The sequence below is a fragment of the Lepisosteus oculatus genome, chromosome 12, assembly GCF_040954835.1.
Source record: "Lepisosteus oculatus isolate fLepOcu1 chromosome 12, fLepOcu1.hap2, whole genome shotgun sequence".
In the NCBI taxonomy this organism is placed as follows: domain Eukaryota; kingdom Metazoa; phylum Chordata; class Actinopteri; order Semionotiformes; family Lepisosteidae; genus Lepisosteus; species Lepisosteus oculatus.
Genome location: NC_090707.1, coordinates 32,508,330 through 32,532,185, shown reverse-complemented (window position 1 = coordinate 32,532,185; position 23,856 = coordinate 32,508,330). Strand labels below are relative to the sequence as shown.

The following is a 23,856-nucleotide window of genomic DNA, read 5'->3' as shown; positions in this document are numbered from 1 at the left end:
TTCAGTTGAGAAACCTTTTGCATTTTTTATGGTATGTGTAGAAATGAAACTGGCATTTGCATAAAAACATACTTTGGACATTTGAGATCAACTTATTTATGAATAGTACATTCCCTCTCTACTGGAATTCTTCAGTTTTTATATTGACGGCTGAGGAATTTACATTTGATGTAAACATCTGTCTTAAGTGGGAAAAACACTGAAGACCTTTTGAAAATGTGCCGCTTTTTTGCAGCTTAATACGAGAGCTTTGCCGAATGTTTTCAGAACACAAAAACAACTATAGATACTTTAAACGTACAGTATAAATATAAAAAACTAAATACTTTTCAGAGGCAGTGTTTCAATTTTGTGTAGCTGGGTCTCAGAGGGAGGACATTTTTCAGTGTGAGAGCCCATTGACATTTCCAGATATAAAGTTTCAGAAAGATGCAGTATAGATAGATTAAAGGTTCAATTTAAATTTTTGTGGTTATGCTAGGATAATGTTCTAGAACTGTGGAATCTCATTTTGTAAGCACTAAGAATGAGATCTATTAACGGTGCTTCAACCTAACTATGGTTGCTACCTAACTATGGTAAAAATCTCCACCTAATTATTTGGAACGATTGTAGACTGAAGCATTGTGAGTTTTTTTTTATGTTTCGATTTAAATTTTTGCTGGGTGCTTATTTACAGTTGCATCTCTATTGAAAGATTGTACAATTTGTTTCAATTTGTTATTTTACAGAGGAATAGATACAGTGGTTCTAGAATGAATAACTATTAATAGTTTAATAACCATTCTAATAGATTTAAATCAATATAATTTGCGTGCCATGACATTATATGCCACTTGTTCACAGACCCTAATGGCTTGCACATCTTTACAAATTGCTCTGACTGCACTGGAGGACCTAAATTAATGTATTTGGCATACAGACACACACTGACTAATAAGGCTCTTTCCTTCAGTTCAGTTACAGAAATAAAGAAAATAACTTGACTTTACCCAAAAAAAAATTAAAACCAAATGCTTCTCTTTTTCAAACATTGAAACATTTCACAAACAAATGTAGATGGCCACAATGGAGAATCCCAACCTTGAAACTGTTTCTTATTGCTCAGTTTGTGAGAGTTCTTTTCTAATCTGGTTTTGGATTTTGATATACTAATTTTTAAGCATTGACTAACTTATCACTGTCCTTTTTCAGCAGGAGAAAACTGCTTTAGTGTTTATTATATTAATATACTAACTACACCGTTATGGTCACCTCTGTAATTGCCACCCATCTTGCATGTCCCTATAAGTTTCTGCATTTCAGGTAACTCTGTTATTTATTCTCCTGGCCAAAACCCCTGCAGACTCCCAGTTCTTATCTTTTTTCCTCTCTCAGGGAAGCCTGTACAGACTTCTCAGGCTCAGATTGTGCTAATCTTGGTTTCTTTACTTATATTCTTCACTAATTCTTCAACCTTTGATGTCAGTCACTTCAAAACAACCAAGCACTGGTGTTTTCACTTCATGTCACCCAGTCACGAGCCTCTTTTCATGATTCACTCTTCACTAATACAGTCGGGCACTTTTAACACAATCAGCTCTGCTCTTCCAGCTCTTCATTCACAGTCTTCCACAAGCGCGTGCTCTTCAGAAACATCCGTTCATTTTTTCAATGGAGTTATTTTAACTAAAATCTGGGATGGATGACAACAACCACGCTCAATCATCCCCAGCTGTCAGTGATTAGCAATCACTCCCTTCTTCCTTCCTCCACTGAACACTATAAATACCAAATACGATATCTCTCTCCCTCGCGTGCGACTTTTGCATCCCACCTCCACCCAAACTCCACCTCTGCAGGTACCCCTTGGTTACCTTGCGGGGGGGTCCTGGGCTCCTCGTCCTATGGCCAGGAGATCGGCCCTCAGCCAAGCGGGTTAAGCCAAATATTCACTCTGCAATAGTTTGTTACACTTCGATTTTGGGGTGTTGTCATCCCTCATGAAACGTTTTACTGGCTGATCCTGTTTGACCAGACTGCTGCAAAAACCAACCACGCTAGCACTCCCCTTCACAAATGCACTTTCTTGGACTGCACACCTGTGGATCTTCTAATGGTAACAGTGGGAGTCCGTAGAGCCCCAGCTTCACTCTCAACTGTGGGGGGAAAATATGCTGGAACCTTGCCAGGTGCTACACCAATCCTCCAGGTGCTAGTACCCATCATCCCTAGTTCAGATGCTCACACCTGTTGCTTAGCAATGCACTTTTACCCTGTTGAGCCTGGTAACCTAGGAATGTAGGATGCCGTTCCCCCCTTACCTTCAGGTCTAGAGGGCTGCAGATACTTGCCCTCACTTTCAGACTTGTTGGGTTAGCCTTCATTGCTTACCTCACCCACATTAGTCTGTTGGGTAAACAATTAGCCCTTCCTAGGTACTGTGCAGTCCACTTCTCCAGCTCCGGCAGCTTGCCTCAGTACAGCCTAAGCTATATTTTCTTCCCTTGCTTTATTCTTTCTCATTGAGTCCCACAGGTCTGGAATCCAGCTTCACTCATTACTATTGAGCACTCCCTATGGATCTCTCACTCTCCTTCCTCTCGCGCTGGAGCTTAGACAAGCCTAGACACAGACAGAAACTTTTTGTCCTCCTGGCTGTTCATATACACCTTCCCATTACTGATGTGTGGTGAGCGTTCTGGCGCACTGTGGCTGCCGTCGCATCATCCAGGTGGATGCTGCACATTGGTGGTGGTGGAGGGGAGTCCCCATTACCTGTAAAGCGCTTTGAGTGCAGTGTCCAGAAAAGCACTATATAAGTGTAAGCAATTATTAATGATGATTCCTGTGTATTTGTTTACATTATGCATCATCTGTCACGTGTTTGCCTAGTCCTGAATATTGAAAGGTCCAAGTGATATTCCACTAAATACATCAGTCTATTCATAGTGTTCATTGTGTATATCAGTTCACATGTATATAGTATGATATGTATACTCTGTTACCCAGTTCTCAATCCAAATGTATTTCTGTGGTTGCCCAAAGGCTGTAATTTAAGATGGAGAAATGAGAACTGTTATCAAAACCTCCTGAAAATCTAAATATACAACAGTAAATGAACAAATAATAGGTGTATTCCATGCTGAAAAAAAAGAAGAAAGAAAACACAACATTTTGGCCATGGAGCCTTCTTCAGGTGTCAGGTGTCAAGGTGTCAGGTGCTGACGCAGCTACCCACCTGAACCTATACAATAGGTTACTATACAATAGTACTAATACAATACTATACAATAGTAATATCTGTCTGTGTGTCTATTACTGTTGTTTTTTGTTAAAAATACTTTTTGAACTTAAAGCTTTTTTAAATGCATGTTTAGTATGCCCTTTGTTGTTATTGTAATTGATAATCTAGTTTAAATCAATTAATTATTGTTTCCACACCCTTACATGTAATAGACGTCAGATTTATCGATCTGTAAGTTGATGTTTCAGTGCTGTCACACTTTCAAAGTATGACTTGCAACAATACAAGTTACTCTTAAAGCTAAAGTGAATTCTGTTTGTCTGTATGCATACTGTACGTATAAACATGTACACCTGCATATGTATTTTAGTAAAATAAATTCTAGAAAGTTTTATTAGGAAACACACACACACAGCTCAAAAAATGCATTGAACAAGGTTAATAAAAATCTTTGATTCCACCATCTTAAGCATTAAATTGCTTGTATAGTGCTCATTCATATCTAGATAACTCACAAAGACACTTTACTTGATTGACATATCCTTGTATTATATAGTACATGTAACTGTAAGTACTAAAGATAGTTCATGCCCAGTGGACTACCAAACTGATTTAAAGTGAATGTGTTGATTATGGACAGTGTTTATACGAAATGGTTCTCTTCACTTCTGGTACAGTGCTCGTTATGATGTTTTTAACTGGTTCCTGAAGAGTTATTTTCTGAAGGAGCAGATGCTGTTGGTAAAACTCCAAATAATCTGTGGGCTTGTACAAAGTATCCAGTATTGTGTATGCCACAGGTGTAAATTATCTTGCAGGGAAATATTTGCACTACTAGGCACTAATTCTTAAGGTTTAATGTTTGTGTTTGTGTAGACAAATAATAGCAGTGATTCTGTCAGTATTTCAGATTATCACTGAGATCTTGATTTCTAATTAAGCTCTGTTGTTTTAACTGCTGCTTCTTTCTGTTTTTATATTATTCTGTTTTTGTTCGTTCCATGTGCCTCTACCCCTACCATCTCTTAACTGCGGTGAAATGCGTGTCTGTAGTCTTTGTGCCATTTTCGCTTAAGCTGTGAATGCTTTTCACTAATACGTTTTGCCAAAATCTGTTTTTGTTTTTAACTTTCTGTTGCTGAGCTAGTTTGTACCTGCCTTTCATTTTCCTGTGCTCTGTGTCTACCAACTTGTATGTGCAAGCGAACCTCAATGTACACTTGTGTCTTAGTTTCTAAAGTAAATTGTTCTGAACATACAGTATCTGCTTTTGTGTCTTTGGCCTGTCACACGTTTGACTGTATGTGCGTTTACATCGAGTCTCTGTGTGTCTCTAACCCTCTGTGTGTGTCTCTGACCCGGTGTCTGTCTGTGTGTGTCTCCATGACTGCATACAGCGCTGCAAGGACAAGCTGAACTCCCTGGCAATATCGGTTATGAACCTGTGGCCAGGAGTGAAGCTTCGGGTGACGGAGGGCTGGGATGAAGATGGCCACCACTCAGAGGAGTCACTGCACTACGAAGGCCGGGCAGTCGACATCACCACCTCCGACCGGGACCGCACCAAGTACGCCATGCTAGCGCGGCTGGCCGTAGAGGCGGGTTTCGACTGGGTCTACTATGAATCCAAGGCTCATGTGCACTGCAGTGTTAAATCAGGTATGTGGAGAGCAACGCGGCCATTTTAATTTTTTGGACCAGCCTCATCAATTTGATATACAACAGAAAGTCGCTTTAGACGTAAGTGAGTCTAAATTAATATTGATTGAAACAAAGTGCCTCATTCACTGAGTGATGTGTGGAAGTCCCCTCATCTCGTTTTGACAACACCTCCAGTATTCACTAACTGCAGCCCTGCTTACCTAACGTATGCGTTAGAACATGACATGTGGAACAATGACCACATAGTCCCATGTTCAACTTAATTATAAGTAAACATCTATGATGAATAATGTTAATGACCTGCACTATAAATTACATCACCAATTACTGTATCTCTTAAGCAAATGAAGATGATATTCATTAAAGGAAACAAAATTCAATATAAGTTAGTATGTGGTAAGACATTGGTACTGGGTGAAACCAGACATTGTTCATAGATTCACGGAAGCACACTATTAGTGGAACAGTGCATTAGAAAGTCAGAAGTGCTGCTTTATAATAAGGAGAGCCCAAAGAAGAGTGATTAAGTGAGGGACTGCCCAAGACGTGGTCTTGGAGAAAATGAGTTGGTGATGGTGGTCTTTCCTTCAGGAGGAAAAGTCTAAGTGCTGCATGAGATCTGGAAAAATCTGGTAAAGAGATTGAGGTTGCAGTGGCTTTGTCTGTAGGCAGACTTGAGAAGTGCTTGACAGAAGACAGTGAAGAGGAAGACAGAAACGAGGTTTGTCCTTGAGACTACAAATGAACGGTGCCGGAGGAGATTGGAGAAGGGGGGAGAGACAGGGAGGAGGTCACAAAGTTGTGATCTCAGAGCTGAAAGGAAGTGGGTATGAGGTTGGCAGTGCTGTAGTTCCGTGAGAAATTCAGGTGTAGCTTTTTGCCAGCTTTGTGTGCAGCGGGAGATTGTGAAAGCTTATGAACAATTAAGATTTCTTTTGAAATCCCCAAATAGAAACAGTGGTGTGCCATCTTCAGGAAGCGTGCACTGTGGGATGTCTAGTTAATCGAAAAAATCGCACGAATTTGGTCTGGAGAGACATAGAGGTCAATGATGTAAAAGTACAGCAGGGACAATGAGGTGAAAAGTATAAAAGTCAAAATAGGATAAGGGGGGAAACAGGATTGTGTGCCTCATCAGGAGTGTTGTATTTCCAGATGAGGGAAATGCATATATCGGCCTCATCACCTCATCCATAGGCCTGAGGCTCGTTGCAGTAGAAATTGGAGGGGAGTGCAGCTGGTGTTGTTGTGTGATCTGGAGAGATCCTAGTTTCAGTGAGAGCCATGAAATGTTGGGAGAGATCCAGCATGAGGGGTAGGCCGATATGAAGACAGCCTGACTGGCAGTTCTGAAGACCTACAGAAAAGATGAGAGCAGAGAGGTCTATAGCTAGACAATGTTAGAAGGATTACGACGAGCACCTGGAATGACTGGAGACCTGTCAGGTAGTTCAGGTAGTGGAGAGGGAAGGCATGGTGAGTAGGAAGTGTGGTAGTGGGATAGGGTTAGTGGAATATAGAGTGAGAAGAGATCACAGACACCTCCTCGATGGACTCCCACACATACATCCCCTTGTCTTTGTACAACCTAGCCTTCAAACGATGACGCTGAGGAGATGAAGCAGCTCCTTCATTGCCGCTAACCGTGGAATACAGCAACTAAACATTGTCACCTGCATTGCATGTTACTAGCTGAGCACAGCTAACCATTACTCCTGACATCTGTCCGTTTTCTGCTTTGTGTGTATTGCTGTTCTCTAGTATATTACTTTATTTGTTCCACAAATAAAAAAGCAGACGTTCAGCAAAAAAGGAGCAGAGAGGAGGGTAAGGGAGAAAATAGTTTGCTGAAGGAAGACATTTGATCCTTTGGCAATGAGCATAACATATTAAAACAGGGAATATGCAAAACTAATAAAACATGCATTGAGTTAAATAATGTTAAATGTTGAGTTAAATATGTCTTATATTATGTAATTTATGCAAGTGCAGATGGTGGAGGGTCCATAAAACTTTCATTGATGTAAGAGATGCTTATTATTAATATATTTGACTTGCACGTTTATCCAAAACAGTACAGCATTTTACTGACTACCTTGCTCAAGGGTACAACAACAAGATTACATAGTTGTGCCGTTTATTTTTTGGGGGGTGTAATTTTGTAGATACCCTTAAGTTGGTGATTTGCCGTGTTTTTACTTTTAATATACAGTGCTTTTAAATGTGTGTTATGTCACTTCCTAAGTGTCTTCACTCTTAATTATGTTTTACTACATGTCTAGGAATCGTTGTTAAAGCTTGGTTTCTAGATTATCACTGGTTTTAGCAAGCCTTTTTCATGGGCATTTTTTATCACAATATACTGTATAGCAAGCAGATTATATTTAAGGAGACAGGCCAAACTGAATAATAGACTATTACATGATAACTTTGCTTTACTATCCTTATACAACACAATCAAAAAGTGTGTTAATGAATATGAAGTACCAGTCAAAATCCAATATTATAATGACCTTTGTCACCTGGTGGCAGGTGTGAGACGTCAACCTGTGGACTTCATTACCATGTTGTCATGAAGAGAGCCCTGACTGTGAATAATTATTTCTGCTGTTCCATTCAGTGTTTGATGCTGTTCTCATGTCTGCAACCTGTGCAAGACTATGTTGAACATTGTGCCTGTGTGCATTGTGTATTGTGGACATGTCTGGGGAGAGACTTGAGATGCACTGTTCTGAGAGTTCTTAGTGGGCATCACTGATTTGTTTGAATAGCTGCCAAGTGGAGGGGCTAAAATACCGTGGAACTCCTACTAATAAAAAGCACAGATCGGAAATTATAGTGCTTGGTCATGCCATGGCTCATGTTTCAAAATTCATATTATAATAATAATTGCTTACACTTATATAGATCTTTTCTGGACACTCCACTCAAAGTGCTTTACAGGTAATGGGGACTCCCTTCCACCACCACCACCAATGTGTAGCATCCACCTGGATGATGCGACAGCAGCCATAGTGCACCAGAACACTCACCACACATCAGCTATCAGTCGGGAGGAGAGCAGAGTAATGAAGCCAATTCATAGATGGGGTTTATTAGGAGGCCATGATTGGTAAGGGCCAATGGGAAATTTGGCCAGGACGCTGGGGTTACACCCCTACTCTTTTCGAGAAACGCCCTGGGATTTTTAATGACCACAGAGAGTCAGGACCTCAGTTTTACGTCTCATCCGAAGGACGGCGCCTGTTTACAGTATAGTGTCCCCGTCACTATACTGGGACATTAGGACCCACATGGACCACAGGGTGAGCACCCCCTGCTGGCCCCACTAACACCTCTTCCAGCAGCAACCTTAGTTTTTCCCAGGAGGTCTTCCATCCAGGTACTGACCAGGCTCACATCTGCTTAGCTTCAGTGGGTTGCTAGTTGTGAGTTACAGAGTGATGTTAGGCGCTTCCTATGTAAATATAATGCTTTCAAACAAGCTTGTCCAATGCCATTATGGGAAGGATGAAGCATTCACAATGCATTAATATAAATAAAGCAGGAAGGTGGCAAAAGTATGTAATTAAAATTACACTGGGGAAGGAGTGATGTCAATGTAAACCATATCATCCTTTCTGGTGTTTTTTTGTTTGTTTTGCACCGGGGGTATTTTCTTGGTGCTTATCAGTGATAAGCCTGTAAACATCAAGAAAACAGGAAATTGTCCTCACTGCAGGCTGGTTGTAATCATACTATTCATTGTGATTGCTACCACTTGTACACCAGCTTCCTGTGGCCTTTGCTGTTTGTAAACCCTGCTCTGTTTCCAGTGCCTGGTTAATTTCCTCCCGCTGTAAAAAGGGAAATCATTTGGTGAAAGAGGTTGTAAATACCTGTGTAGGTTAGGCAGTTAACTACTCAAGTATATACTAATAAGTGAGCATTATGACATGATATCATTTAGTTTTGATCATTAAAACCTTTTTATTTTAATGCAAATGACAATTTAAAAAGAATCGTCTTTGCAGAACTCCTAATTTATTCCTTATTAAGTCCATTATGGACGGTTGGTTATTTGGTGAAATATGCAGAAGCTGAATATCTTCGGATCTCATTAGTTATTGGAGCAAAACCTAAATGGGAGTCTGTTACATTAGTAATAGAATGGCCAGTATGTATATCGTTATATACTAAATGAAGACTCTATTAGTATTTTGGGGAATCACCTCAATGTTTAATGTCAGTATTATATCTTCAGTTTATTTATCATCTTTTGTTGAGACTTACAGATTGCTGATTACTGATAGTGCTGAACCTGTTTCTTATGGGTTATCAGTGAGACACTACTTCTATTCTTTGTAAAAACTCGTTAGAAAAAATAGTAAAGGCACTACTTTTGTGTGTTAAATATTCAGAATTTGATTTGTATTTGCATTATTATACAGTATTAAACTGAGTTCAGGAAGGTAAAATCATTATTAAAATGAACAGATTTCAATAAGACACATGACTGCTTTCTGTCTACTTCAGTGTAAAACAGGTATAATCAAACAATTCACAATGCTTGTCATTATGTAGTTACTTTATGTGCATGTGTATTGAAAGAGACTGAATACACATGAATGTGTAGAGGAGACCCACTATTACATGAATGTCGTGTTTGCTTTTGTATAAGAAATGCATTCGTTCGTGTGATGTTCTAATAAAAGGAGACATCTTTAAATGAAGTAATCTTCCTTAGGACTGTCATGCCCCACACTCTCCCTCGCAAACGCCGTTCCATTCCTGTCACACCCCACACTCTCCTTTGCAAAAGCTGTTGCATTCCCAAACCCACTGTTTCACAGTCCTATTCCTAATTGAACCCATCACATTCCCACATGCACCAGATTCCACAACGTCTCACTCCCGAACCAATTATCCAACCACATCCCTTTCCTTTCAGTATTTAAAGTTCCCTCACACACCAACCCTTGCTCACTATTGAGAAGCCTCCAGTAGTAGTCTCGCGTGTGTGCGTGTGTGCGTGTGTGCGTGTGTGCGTGTGTGCGTGTGTGCGTGTGTGCGTGTGTGCGTGTGTGCGTGTGTGCTTCTAAACCTTTTGACTGATCTTCTGGTACCTAATTTTGCTCCTGCCTTTTGACCACGCCTTTTGGATTTTGTCTTTGGATTGTCTTTTGGATTTCTCTGGTTACCGGACTCATTGCCTCCCTAATTGACCAAGCCCCTGGATTTTGTCTTTTGGATTGTTCCATATTTACCCAGACATTGCTTTTTCATTGTTTCCTAACAATTTTCTTCCTAGGGACATAGACATTTTCCATGTGACCTATAGTTTACTTTATGTTCCTGAAGGCTAGCCATGATTTAAAATCATACAAATATTATCACCTAGTTGAAGATTTAAATTAAATGTTATTTTTCTGTGCTACTCCGCGTTCTGTGGGATTCACGGTGACACATTAGGATCCTCCTATTCTACCAGTTGGTTTCCTGACAAGAACACAGTGAATACAGTGCAGCCACATCACATGTCATTTCTCAGCCTATTGGGAAGTGTGTTAAATTATGCTCGCTGTCACAGGAGAGGAACTGGAAAGCATAGCCTGCTAAAATGTTAGCACGTTGACAGACGATAATCATGATGAGGCTCACTGCTGCCTGCTGTGGGAGGTTTTCTGACACTGCCACTACCTTCATTCCATGTTTCCCTGGAGCTCCATTGCACAACATGTAAATAGTTCAACAGTGGATGCTTTGATGTCATGATTTGAGTAGTTCTTTAATATTTAATTTTTATTTGAATTTGTCCTATATGGAACTTTGTGTTATAAGGTTGATATTGTGTATACACATTGCTTATTAGTTCAGTGTTCAAAACGTTTACTTTCACGCCCGGATCTCCAAACTGCTTAACACTGGTTGGTTGTTTTCCAAAGATTCACGTAAGATTCATGTAAAACGTACCAGTCATTGACAAAATGAAATTAATCTGAAAGGATTTGATGTCAGCCTGTGATGTTAGGTTCAACCTGATAACAATCTGTGTGAGTGCTCGATCTATAACTTAGATCTTATAACTTAGAATGAATACGAGTTACTGTGTTCCTATGTTTTGTGCACACCATTAATGGAATGATTTGTATGGGAATAGAAACCTTTATCCATTATGTAATGGATAAGTACATATGAATGGATAAGAACAAAGGAGAGGCCATTTGGTTTCATATTTTTAAACCTAAATTAAACTAATTTTTTGTCCAGCCATTTCTTAAAAGTACCCAGAGTATTCTCTGCCTGAATACTCCTTGGCTGGGAAGCCTATTTCTGATACCCACAGCAATTTGTGTAAAGAAGTGTTTCCTATTCTCCATCATAAATAACATTCCTCTGAGACTACGAATCTCTCTCGATGCTCGTCTGAACTGTTCTGAAATCTAGAAAATCCTTTTGGGGGTATGGTGTCTAAAACTGAGCACAGTACATTGACAGAGGTCTTACCAGTGCACTGTAAATCTTAAACATAACTTTCGTGGATTAAATTCCATATTTACCCAGACATTGCTTTTTCATTGTTTCCTAACAATTTTCTTCCTGGGGACATAGACATTTTCCATGTGACCTATAGTTTACTTTATGTTCCTGAAGGCTAGCCATGATTTAAAATCATACAAATATTATCACCTAGTTGAAGATTTAAATTAAATGTTATTTTTCTGTACATAATTACTTACAAACTACGTCTAGATTGACCAACTTTAGCCTTTGGATATGATATCAATAAATATACAGTAATATACAATAATCGTAGACACTTATGTTTGTGGACTGGTATCCTTTATTGCTTATAATGTCTTTCATCTGTGTTTAATGACTTTTAATAAGTCATAATGGAGGCTGGAGGCTATTTATTATTTGTATCCCCTGTGGATAAAAATATATTACTGTATGTTTTTGACGTAATGATAAAAGTATACTTTTGGAGCAATTCATATACTGTAGATGTGTGATTTCAAAGATGTATTTAATAATTCAAAATCTGCTGTATAAAATGGATATATACAGTATGGGAAATATTTGAGGTATTATTTGTGAAATATACAGTAGTTGTGATGAGGAGATCAATTATTCATCTAAATTATTTCATATTCAGAATAAAAATGTTTTACAAACACTTTTTCCCAACATGATGCATTAATTTTGGAATATCCCAGTATTTCTCAATTGGTTAGTAAGTCCCACTTAATGAAAAAGGATAATTCTGCTCAAAGTCTCCTTTATTACAGTAGGTTAAAATAAACCTGATTGAGCAGCAAATAAATCAACACAGAAGTAACGGAAGAATCAAATCAAATTTTAATTCTTCATGAGCACATTGTGGAAACCAAAACTATTCAAGTTTGGCTTCTGACCACAGCCCTGACCTGTTAACTCCCTATACGCCTACAAATCATTTCAGCTTGTTGAACTCTGGCTTTCTTTCAGTTCTGCTTTTAATGCTTGGGGACTTTCTCTGTTACAGAAAGGCTGCAAGGCTGTAGGATGAGCACCCTTATTTGATCTTGCAAGTCAGTCAGTTTCAAATCATGTTTTATAAATTAGTTTATTTTTTTATTATAGTTATTTCATTCATGTGGGTATACCTATTTTTATTATAAAAAAGATGAGGCATAACATGAAAGGCAATCTATAAAATAATAGATATTATTTTTGTACAATGAATGAATATAATTAGTACAATAAGTAAAACATGCAGACTTATTCCAACGTCTTAGTTGAATGTTTTCTATACGGCTACGGCAACATTTTAATTTACACCGGACCCAAACGATGTCAGTGTCTGTGGAAGTGCACACAGGCCTTAAGGGAGTGTTGTGGGTAGAAACTGCCATTAGTGCCGGTGAGGTAAGTGTCAGACTCTCACAGGCTGATAATGATGTCGAGAGCTCTCCATGCATTGAGGTAATTACTGGTCAGCAGACCTTAAAGAGCACCTGAGCTGCATACACTCAAAGGGCGTAACTGAGACCAATTAAACTACAGTGCGGCAAGTGGGTCCTAGCTCCAGACTTTCTCTATTGGGCACTCTGACACAACTGAACATAATACAAAGAGAAGAGATGGGATCCATCTCCTCTTTGGCCATTTTCAGCTACATACAGCTACTTAAAGGATTAAAGCGTCTAAAAAGCCATACATTGTATTGTCAAGGGAACAACATACTCTATAACCATGGCAAGAGTTGTGTTATCAGTGAATAGGCAATGAATAGACTTCCTATGAATATATAAGGCTATGAATATTAAGCTTTGAAATAAGTCTGTAAAGAATGCTCGCTTGTCATAATCGGATGGATTTGAAATGCAATTGGTTAGCTTTTGTTTCCTAAATCTGTCCAACTAACATTATGTAGAAAGTGTTTAAAAATTCCTGGTGACATTTTAGATAATTTATTCCTGATGAGGAAGGTCCACGTAGGTTGTTATATATGTTTAACAAAATATTGTATTAATATATATGTAGTGAATTAAAACTATTAAGCAGTAGTACACTCTTATGTGTAAATGCATGTTCAGACTTGACCGTGGCTATCATTGGCAGTATTATCACAGGACTGTAACGAAACAAAATTCCCCTATTACAATATTATTACTATGTAGTACTTTCATAATCAAACTGTAATTCAAGCAAGGACATCACATACCTTAATTCCTTTTTGGAATTTAAGGCATTTGGAATTAGGTTTCGGCTTGCTTGTCACATTACTAGAACGTTTTTCAGCCATGACTGAAATGATGACACTGCAAACACACAGCACCAATTATTCCAGGCAATGCACACACAAGATAAATTCACTCGCCAGACCGAAGCTGCAAATAAAGCAAGGAAAATTAAACACATTACTCACCATTGAGTTGTAATCCATCCATTACAGCACAGAAGTAGATATTACAGTGAAGTACAGCACAGAAAATTGCTTTTAATGATATGCAGTTGCATCACTTACTAAGAAGAATAACTGGAATTCTAATAGAATTTGATAAATAAATCCAGGCCATGATGGGTTTATTTTGATGTCTGCATTCTTGTTTATTCCTCTAACAACACTGTGCGTTCGGTGTTCTTGAAGTCCTCCAGGGTTTCGCAAATGGGCTTCCTTTTGCTGTTTGTGGAGCCTGCAAACTCTTCGTCGTAAAAGGAGTTGCTCTTGAACCGTAGAAATTACTGGGCTCTCCAGTTTTAGTCTTCACAGCACATGCAGAATTATGTACTGCATGTTTGACAGAAAACCGTGGACGATATCCTCATAGTTTACCAACATGTATGTAAAAGCTTGCTCTAGAAAAGAGATTCTGGAGAATTCCTCGATTCTTGGGCTGTATAAGAGTAGTCAGATTGTCAGTCAAAACTGTGAAAATATTCCCCGACATAATATGAACCAAAAGAAAGATTCTCTGTCTATCCATTTCTTTGTTCTGCTATGCAACACCCTTGAAAGCTTTTGGCTTCTTATATTTTCTAAAGATACTGTAAACTACTTATCTTGTGCCATAAGACATTTTCCCTGATCGCAGATTTTTTCTCCCCCAAAACATCAAGCTTTCTGATGCCAGGATGAAGGCAGCCGCCATCTGAAAATGTGTGTGCTTCTGCAATCTCCATCTTCTCATAAAAGCTTTCTCAGTCTGCAGGGGTTCAGAAATGGGTGTGCATTCCACACATTCTTAAGAGAACTAGCCATAGAACTAGCCATAGAAAACCTTATTTAAGCAAAGATATCAATATCTTTGCTTGTTTCTAACGAAACCTTGAATTCTGGCAGCCAAGCCATTTGAGCCTTGATGTCATACTGTAGATCATCACTAAGCTAATGTTGAATGTTCCTTCATGAAGTTTTTCTCATTTTCACCCTTCTCCATTGGCTTTCTGATCTCCAGCTTCTCAGTGGCTGTAAGATTGAGTTTGTCTCCACATACTGCTGATGTAGTCATGAAGTCGGATGATGTAAATGTTTTGAGACAAAACTAGGCAAGGATCATACGTCATGTCTGCTTTACATTAAATTATTTCAGTACCTACTGTAAGTGCATCAAAGGATGACCGTGACAGAGGTTACATGGTGAATAGAATAATTTACAGAGTAAAAGTAGTAGAGTAAAAGGCTGGATAGTAAGGGTTTAACTGTACTGGGGTTACTAATTCTACACTGAATTGAATTCTCTAACATGTTGAAACCAACAATGCTAATTATCGGGGTACACATATTTACAAGGGGTTGTAGCTACTGTGATCCTTGCAATATCTTGTATTTTTAGTGAATGGTGTCTACTAGATATTTACAGTAAGACTAGTGATGAATGCTCACATTAATGCCCAAGTTCTAGATTTGGGGAATCAGCTACTGGCTTATTTCAGTTATACTAGTTATATTATTATGGGTTCTTTATATATTCTGTATTTTATTTATCATGAGGAAGCAGCACAGAGGAGTGAATAGAACTCTGGACACAAAACTAGAGGATTAGTAGTTTCATCTAAAAATCCTTTTTGTGGCGGAAGTTCTTTGCATCTTCGTGTAAGGTACCTATGTCCAGTTGAGGCCTCCCATCCAAAAATCCCATCCATATTGTTTGTCAGCATCATACTATGGGAATCAGGAAGGGAAATTGCTTACCCTGATGAGCTGCTGCTGTAGGGACAGAACACATTTTTAGAACACATTGTTTGGCAGCTAACAATAGCATATCTGCCCTTTGAAATAACCTTACTTGACATCCTTGTGCTCTTCAGGAAATTATTCTGCTTGGGCCTGAATAATTTGGCTGTTTACTTGTACTTTCAGTTGAAGATGCCAGGCACTGTATTTTCCCAGATGCGCTTTTCTGTCGCATCCAATAGCAGACATTCGTACTCATGCTGGTTTACTAATGGAAATCTCCATCTTCATGTTCTAAGCATTTTTTTGCATTGACAGTAGCATCCATGCTGGCTTGTAAGACACGTTCTGCTACAGTATGAGGGGATAACAAAGGTGAATGATGCAGCCTTTGCCACTGAAACTTCTACAGCCTGTAGTGTTTCACTTTAGATCTATGTATGATTTACTATGAGTGTTGCTATGTTGGTGGCCAATGGAATGGGCCTTGTATCCAGTATTAATATTTGTAACTTTTGGCTAACAAATCTGGATTTTTTCAGCAACAGTCTCAGGGGGGAATAAATACCACTCTGTTGGCTAGACATGTCTTTTTAATACGTTGCGCCCTTGTTTGAAAGACATTTTCGTTATGTATTTGCTAAATAGTATGAAAGGTTTCAGTTACTTGCATGGATGCTTTTCTCCAGCTACAACGAAGAATGGATAGGTTTATATTTCTGGGTATGTCAGTTTTTCGTTCAAATCATTGTGTCATTATTTCTGCAGTAGCCATTGTTTGATTTATTTGCAAATTTTGTGTCCTGAACTGTTTACTGAATCCTCAGACAATTTTTAAGATCTTCAACAACACTGTCATTCACCTTATTCAGAGCAATATACTGTAGTATAAGTACAGCATATTAGTTGGCATACCATGGATTACATTAATGTTACTGTACCATAGCATTATAAATATTATAACATAGTATAATACCTTTATAATGTAATATAGTATTGTTATAAGTAGCATGACATAAAATAGCAATAAAGCAGCCATTCATAGATTATTACTACTTCACTTCCTAGAAGTGCTGTAGAGTAATATAGAATGTTTGATAGAGACAAAAGTTTGATTTGTTGCTATAAAATAAAACATTATGTACATGGTACTAAAAAGTTTTTGGATATTTTTTTGTATCACACATTATAGATAGAAATATATTTTAATATACTAGTATACCCTTAAATACTGTAGAAAAACCATCTTGTTCGGGGCACTGCTTGCTTAGTAATGCTCATTTATTCCAAATCACGTGTGTGGACAGATGTCTTTAGGAGATTATGAAAGTAATATTAATGGCAAATAAAATCCGTCCCATTTATCAACTATGAAAATACTATATTTTGAGGGGTTTTATACCTGCATCTTTTCAGGTCCTTATTTTCTCTATCTGCAATCTGGATGTAAACCACTACGCAGATTCACCTGACTAGACTCATGAGCTCTTTTAACACATAGAATCATGAGGACGGTCACTGTCCTGTAGAAATGTTCTTATGCTAAAAAAAAATAAAAACTGGCAATGATTTTCCTAGTTGAAAATGAGACAGCCTTGGTTTTTCTCTCGCTTGCTTTTTTTTTCCTGGCTTGATATCAGGGCACGTCGAAAAAGTTAAGTTGTTGTGTCACAGTCTTTGTCCATCGCACCCTTATGAAGTAGCAAATGGCAACAGAGCTGTTGATCTCAGAGGCCCCCTGCTGTCAGTTTGTTTTCACTTTCTTTTCTTTTTCCACTGTCTCTGCATTGTCTGAAGGTCTGTTTCTTGTTCTCTCTCTCTTTTTTTGTTTTATTTCTTTTTCTACTCTTTTCTCCTTCTGCCCAGATCGGTTCGCAGGCTACCAGTCGCAGACTTGAGCGCCGTGGCAACATTGCCTTCGGGCAAACGTTTTGTATGTGGGCCCAGAGAAATGGAACTTCCAGTGTCTGGCCTTAAAAAAGAGAGAGTGACAATTAACTGTAGCTCATTACCTTGAAGAATAATGACAGTTGCTTAAATGGGGGAAACACAAGGCAATGAGATTATGAACTTGAGAAAACTGCAACATCTGGACATTTATAATTTACTGGAATGAAAATGAAATATCCCCATCTAGATTACTGGTAACACCTTCAAGTAGCTCTCGGAAGAGTTCTGGCCTATACTGAGAGAAGGCTTGAGGAACTGTATCAAGAAGAAAGGAAAAAAAAAACGTACAGTTGTGTTTGACTTTGCACATGGTGAACACTGTATTCGATTAAAAAAAAACACTGAAGAAGGAAATTAAACTGTGATGGCTATAAAAGCAACAGACATCTTTTCAAACTAGATAAAAAAAATTGCTGGATCAATATAAACTACTGGAATTTAATGGTAAACGTGTTTATTTTTTAACAGGATTTGCTCTACTTGTTAAACCAGAATCAGATTAGAAATAGCTTGACATTATGCACCAGTATTACATTTGTAGGATATATTCAAATAGAAGAATTAAAGTAAAAGAGTGCTCATTTGGAAAATGTGATAATGAGCGAGCATATTGCCTTACTGACAATGCGTATAGGCACAAAATTGGGCAAATAGGGTAAAACATAAGCTACAGTGGAATATATCAGTTTAGGTTAGAACTATACAATGGAATACTGGAAATATTGGTAGGTTTACAGAACACGAATCAGAACTATACTGGAATACTGGAAATACTGGAAGGTTCAGAGAACAGGAATCAGGCTAACTAGTGGCAAATAATGATTTATGCATTTGGATTTTAAATGGAATAGTAAGGTTAACGCCCAGTTGATAGTTCAGACGATGATACAAGTGGAAGGTAAAGATTGTAGATGTTAAAAGTAAATACTTTGATTCTACCTTTTTGCACAAAAAGTACATATTAATGTATTGCTAAAGTCACAGAGTTATGTTGTGGACATAAAATGCTGGAATTTTCAGAATGATGCTGCAATAAAATGACTAAGTGAATAGGAAAAGGCTCATATCTGGTGGGTTGAGTGGCCTGTTATTGTAATTAAGTTTTGGACTTCAAGAATGTTCAGGAATTCCTAAGATAAAAACTAAGTTGGGTCTGATTACTGTCAAAATCGCCGCACAAGCTGCGCAGTTACAAGCAATGTTATTGGACTGACACTCCCATACTTCTTGAGTGTTTTAAAAGAGAATTTGGGAACTGGCCATTCAAAGTCACAAACAGTATTCCTTATCAGGAATGCTCATGATAATTTTGATCAAGATAAATTTGATTTAAAAAGTTATCAACTGAAGTTCGGGAGGGATATCAAAGACAAGCCAATCTCACCCTGCTGCACCTAACCTTACCACCCAACGAGCCGGATAAACAGAGCTCAAACACCACGTTCATCTCAAGCATCCCTCCTCCACCTCACAGCTACCCCTGCTTCATTCCTCTCTGTATGGGACTCGAACCTCCTCATAAATGTGGCCATTTACCAAGCAGTTTTACACTCTTATGTCACGTCATGTCATTTGCCAAACCGCTTTATACCTTACGGTGTTGCGGGAAGCCGGAGCCTACCCGGCAAGCAACGAGCACAAGGCAGGCTACCCCCTGGGAGGGATGCCAGTCCATTGCAGGGCAAGTGCAAGCCAATCATACATGGGGACAATTTGGAGGCCACGGTAAAGGCCGAGGGGGGAAATTTGGCCCGGACACCGGCATAACTCCCAACTCTTATCGAGATATGCCCGGAGATCTTTAATGACCACTGAGAGTCACTATAGTGACCTTGGTTTAACGTCTCATCCGAATGACGGCGCCCACTACAGTATAGTGTCCCCGCCACCATACCAGGGCATTGGAACCCACACAGACTGCAGGGTGGTCGCCCCCCGCTGGTCCCACTAACACCACTTCCAGCAACAACCATAGCTTCCCAGGAGGTCTCCCATCCAGGTACTGACCAGGCTCAACCCTGCTTAGCTTCAGTGGGTAGCCAGCTGAGAGCTGCAGGGTGATATGGCTGCTGGCAAGACATACTTATCTCACCAAATATTCCAAACAATTTTTGAATGTTTTTGTTCCTAGTGAAATGAAAAAAAAAAGCCTTTATGTTAAATTAACAAAGGAGCAAGGGAAGAGCAAATCCTTTGTTCTTTGTTCCTGGCTTGCGTAGTAGCCATAGTAGTCTTACAAAATTGCAGATGAAAAGTTCTACATGGATGTGACGGTCATAGGCCAGGTTGTGACCTGCCCCTCTCCTCAATTCCTCTCACAGCAAGGATATCTTCAGTCATCACCATAGCAACCAGGTGATCTTTATTACTGAACTGAAGCATGGTAGGACTGTTTGCTCTTCTTACATTAATCCACAACATCTTTTTAAATGATTAACTCAGATTCTACAAATTCTCAATCCACTTATTTTGGAGATTTTTGTACCAAACACCGCGGACCTGACATTTTTCATGAAATCTGTATTTCTGTATTTTGTTATCCCAGGGGAAAATGCTGATCAGTAAACTAGCCTGTCTGTTCAGTATTTGAAGTGTTAATGTCATTGATCCAGTCAATTATTCTATTTTTCTAGAACACTTTTAGGAAGAATTATCACCTCAAAGTATGGAACAAAAGAAAAAAAAGAGTATAAAAGCACCATGTTAAAACAAAAGCCAATTCCAAAAGACTAAAGCATCACACATTTCTGAAACCTCCTTTTCTCTCTGCACCTGTGAAACACTTGAGACCTATTTGGAGTATATGGGATCACCAATTCTTTTAAATATGTGGATTCACATTCTATTACAGTATATAAAGATTGAGAGGAAAGAGATGGTGTAGAGAATGACCCTGGTCACGTTGAATTGGAATGCCAGGACAGACAAACCTGTAAATCTGCAAAGGAACAAGTAATAGGTTTATTCCATGCTGAAAAGAGAAGAGAGAAAAACACAACATTGTGGCTGTGAAGCCTTCTTCAGGTGTGAGTGGTTACTGGGTACACGCAGGCTGATCATTAGCAACTGCAATGGGGGGTTTAACTGCTCAGTCCACCATTATGTCTCGATTCAAGACAGTGTAGTGCTTTTGTCCATCACAGTAAACTGAGACACTCATGTTATTCTTAGAACCCCAAAGAGAGTCTTCAGACTTCAGTTCTTTAAGAAGAGTAGTAACTACTACAGAGGCCCTTAACAATGCTGCCTAAAGCTTTATCTTCCACTTAATGTACAGCCTGGCTACAAAATAATCTAGTGTGATAACAGTAATGTAATATTGTCATCCAGACCTCATAATGACCTGATATTCCTCCAAATGAAATGAATTAAGGTCCTGTTTTATTTGTGATGTGATGAAATTGTGTTTCTCACAACTTCACAATAGGTTTCCACCATTATTTCAAGGGAACGTGTTGAAAAACACAGCTGCTGCAAATGGCAATTCTGCATGTTAGAGAATCTTAGAACATGACATTTATTTCACAGCATGCACTTTTATCTGATGGATATGGAATAAACAGGTTTATTTTATAACCAGATAATCCACTAATTGCGATCCTATTTAATCCACTCACCATGTTTTATCCACTCAACAATTCTATTCCTTTACTTGGAATTAAGTTCCAGTCTTTAAGACCATTCTAGTCAAATTGCAAGGTACATTTCTGCCGGGTTCCGCTATTGTGATAGGGTTTGTTACTGTACATCAAATGACATACTGTACACATCTGACTAATGATACAGCTGGCAGGGAATATCTACTGTAGTTTCCCTGGACCGTCTAGGTGACCTATTCCAAGGGGCCCAGTATTTCATAATTCCCCAATGATTTTCATATCTTTAACTTGATATCGCTCTTTGTAGCACTAACAGTTTGTCCTTTGTTGCGTCCTCCCCACAACTCTGTTGCTTTACCAGATTAAGGGATAGTAAATAATATTTTGGACTGCTTTGTTATCACCTGTTTTCCAGGGCTAGCTAGTTCCAGGGCATCAGGAACAGCGGACAGCAGACTGTGTGCATAAATAAAGAAAACAATGGCATTTGCCACATACATATCACCTCATGTCAACAATCTTAGCTTTGTCGTCACCACTGCTTTGACCTTGAAGGGAATACGATAAATGCTTTATTGTTGGTATAATTGGTAATCAATTTGTCTGAAACTTTGTAAGCAACACCACATGGAGTGAAAAGGTCCATTGTATTTCTGACCTAGACGGTCTCATAGACCAGATCCATAAGGACTTTTTAACATTTTTGAAACTCTCTTATACAGAGGTATTTGGCAGAATCACATCACAAATGCATGGTGCACAAATGCATGATGATATAGACAGATCTAGTCTTCACCTTAAACATTTAAACTCCTCAGATGCTCATGGACAATGTGCGTTAAGGAAGTAGTTTGCACCTTGCAGGTTGAGTTGTTTGCTGTTGGTGCCTGTAAGAAACAGGGCCACTTGGGTATTAGCAATGAAACTTCTTTTGTGGAGGCTCTGTCATCTCCCACTTCTTCATATCTCAACTCCAGCTAGATTTATCAGAAGATATGAAGTTTGTTTTCTCTGAAACAAATGGAATTCACCAAATGTCATGTGACACATTGAATATTGAATCTGGTAAAATAGCCACTAAAACACCATATGAAGATTAGCATTCAATCACCTTACATTAATTACATTCAAGATGGGATATTGCATTTTCTGTGTTTGATCTGGTAAGGTCAGGATGGGATACAGATGACAAACGTAAATCATTCTGCAAGACCTACAGTACCTAGTACACAGGCACCATAAGGAATGCTTCTTGCAACCAATCCAAAAATAAGTGATAAGGTAAGAGGTACCCATTGAAAAACATCTTTATCCTGAGGAGTGGTTACAAAGTTGACAAACATTAATCAGTTATATAACATTTAATTCACCTCTTAGTTCATTAATTATATATACACACAATACCTTTCATTAAATGTTTACTGTGCACACAATTCACTGATGCTTTATTTGTGCAGCCCTGTTAGACCAGTTCATCTCCCTTGCCCTGAAACAGGATCCCCCAAATCTGAAAGAGAGCTCTCTAGGAGTGAAGACCTAAAGGCACATCCACTGTTCTTTTATAGAAGCCCGGAAAATCATCACAACATTTTTAACTTAAAGGTAAAGAATGGATCCAGTTAGGTAAAGGCTCTTCTAAAGAAGAAGGTTTTGAGTCTGGATTTGAAGGGGTCTAGAGAAGGTGACTCTCTGATATCCTTGGGCAGATGGATCCGGAGCTTGGAGGGATAACAGGAGAAGGCCCTGTCACCCATACAATGTAGGGGGACAGTTAAGAGACCAGAAATAGAAGAGCGAAGGTTGTGAGGTGGGGTGTAGGGTGATAATAGTTCAGACAGGTACTGAGGTGCCAAGCCATGCAGGGCCTTATAGGCGAGCATGAGGATTTTAAAGTCCACATGGAATTTGACAGGAAGCCAGTGCAAGGACTCCTGGATAGGAGTAATGTGATCACTTGCACTAGACCTGGTCAGGATTCTGGCTGCCGAATTTTGGACATACTGCAGTTCGTTCAAAGTAGATTTAGATACCCCAGCGAGTAGAGCATTACAGTTGTCAATTCGAGAGAACAGAAATGTGTTGATCAGCTTTTCAGCCACTGTTAGTGATAACATAGGGCGTAGTCTAGCGATTTTTCTGAGGTGAAAAAAGATGTTTTGACAATACGCTGCACATGTGGGTCGAATGTTAAGCCAGAATCGAATATAACCCCAAGGGTTTTCAATTTAGACTGAAGCTCAAGTACAGAACCATCTTCATACTGTGATGGTTTTATACACTCATCTCCGGTGCCCAGGAGTCACAGACCTCCAATTATAGCATTGGCTCTTGTTGCTGGCCTCCATACAGCAAATTAAACATACAGTACAACAGCAGGAACAAAGAGCAACCTGGCCACACCCCTAAACAAAGTGAACTGTTTACATTTTACGCCTTCCTGCTATGGGATCTGAAGCCTTATCCTAACTTTAGAGTAAGGACCCCACCTCAAAAGTTGCACCACCGTAGTCTCATCGCCTTAGAATCTTCACAATTTGATTTTCAGCAACTACAGAATACCATTATAGATGTTAAAGCAGACTTTATGAATTATTACAGAGCTTATCTATGAAGAACATTTCTTAAACATAATCACGGCCGGTCTTGACTTCTCTGTAGTACTATCAACACACTTTTTAACATGATCTTAATTACTTTATTGAGGTACATTTATTACATATACACAACAGCTATAAATAAAAAAACTATAAAATATAAATCAAGACAAAAAACATTGA

The 23,856-nt window shown here is 38.8% G+C and overlaps 1 protein-coding gene across 1 annotated transcript in view; it reads left to right on the top strand.

Annotated features, from left to right (window-relative positions):
- ihha (Indian hedgehog signaling molecule a) overlaps positions 1-23,856 on the top strand; it is a 68,694-nt gene that overhangs the window by 26,210 nt on the left and 18,628 nt on the right. The window contains exon 2 of the mRNA XM_006636794.3: positions 4,624-4,885. Within this exon, the coding sequence (XP_006636857.2) occupies positions 4,624-4,885 (262 nt within the window). The remainder of the gene's footprint in view (positions 1-4,623; positions 4,886-23,856) is intronic.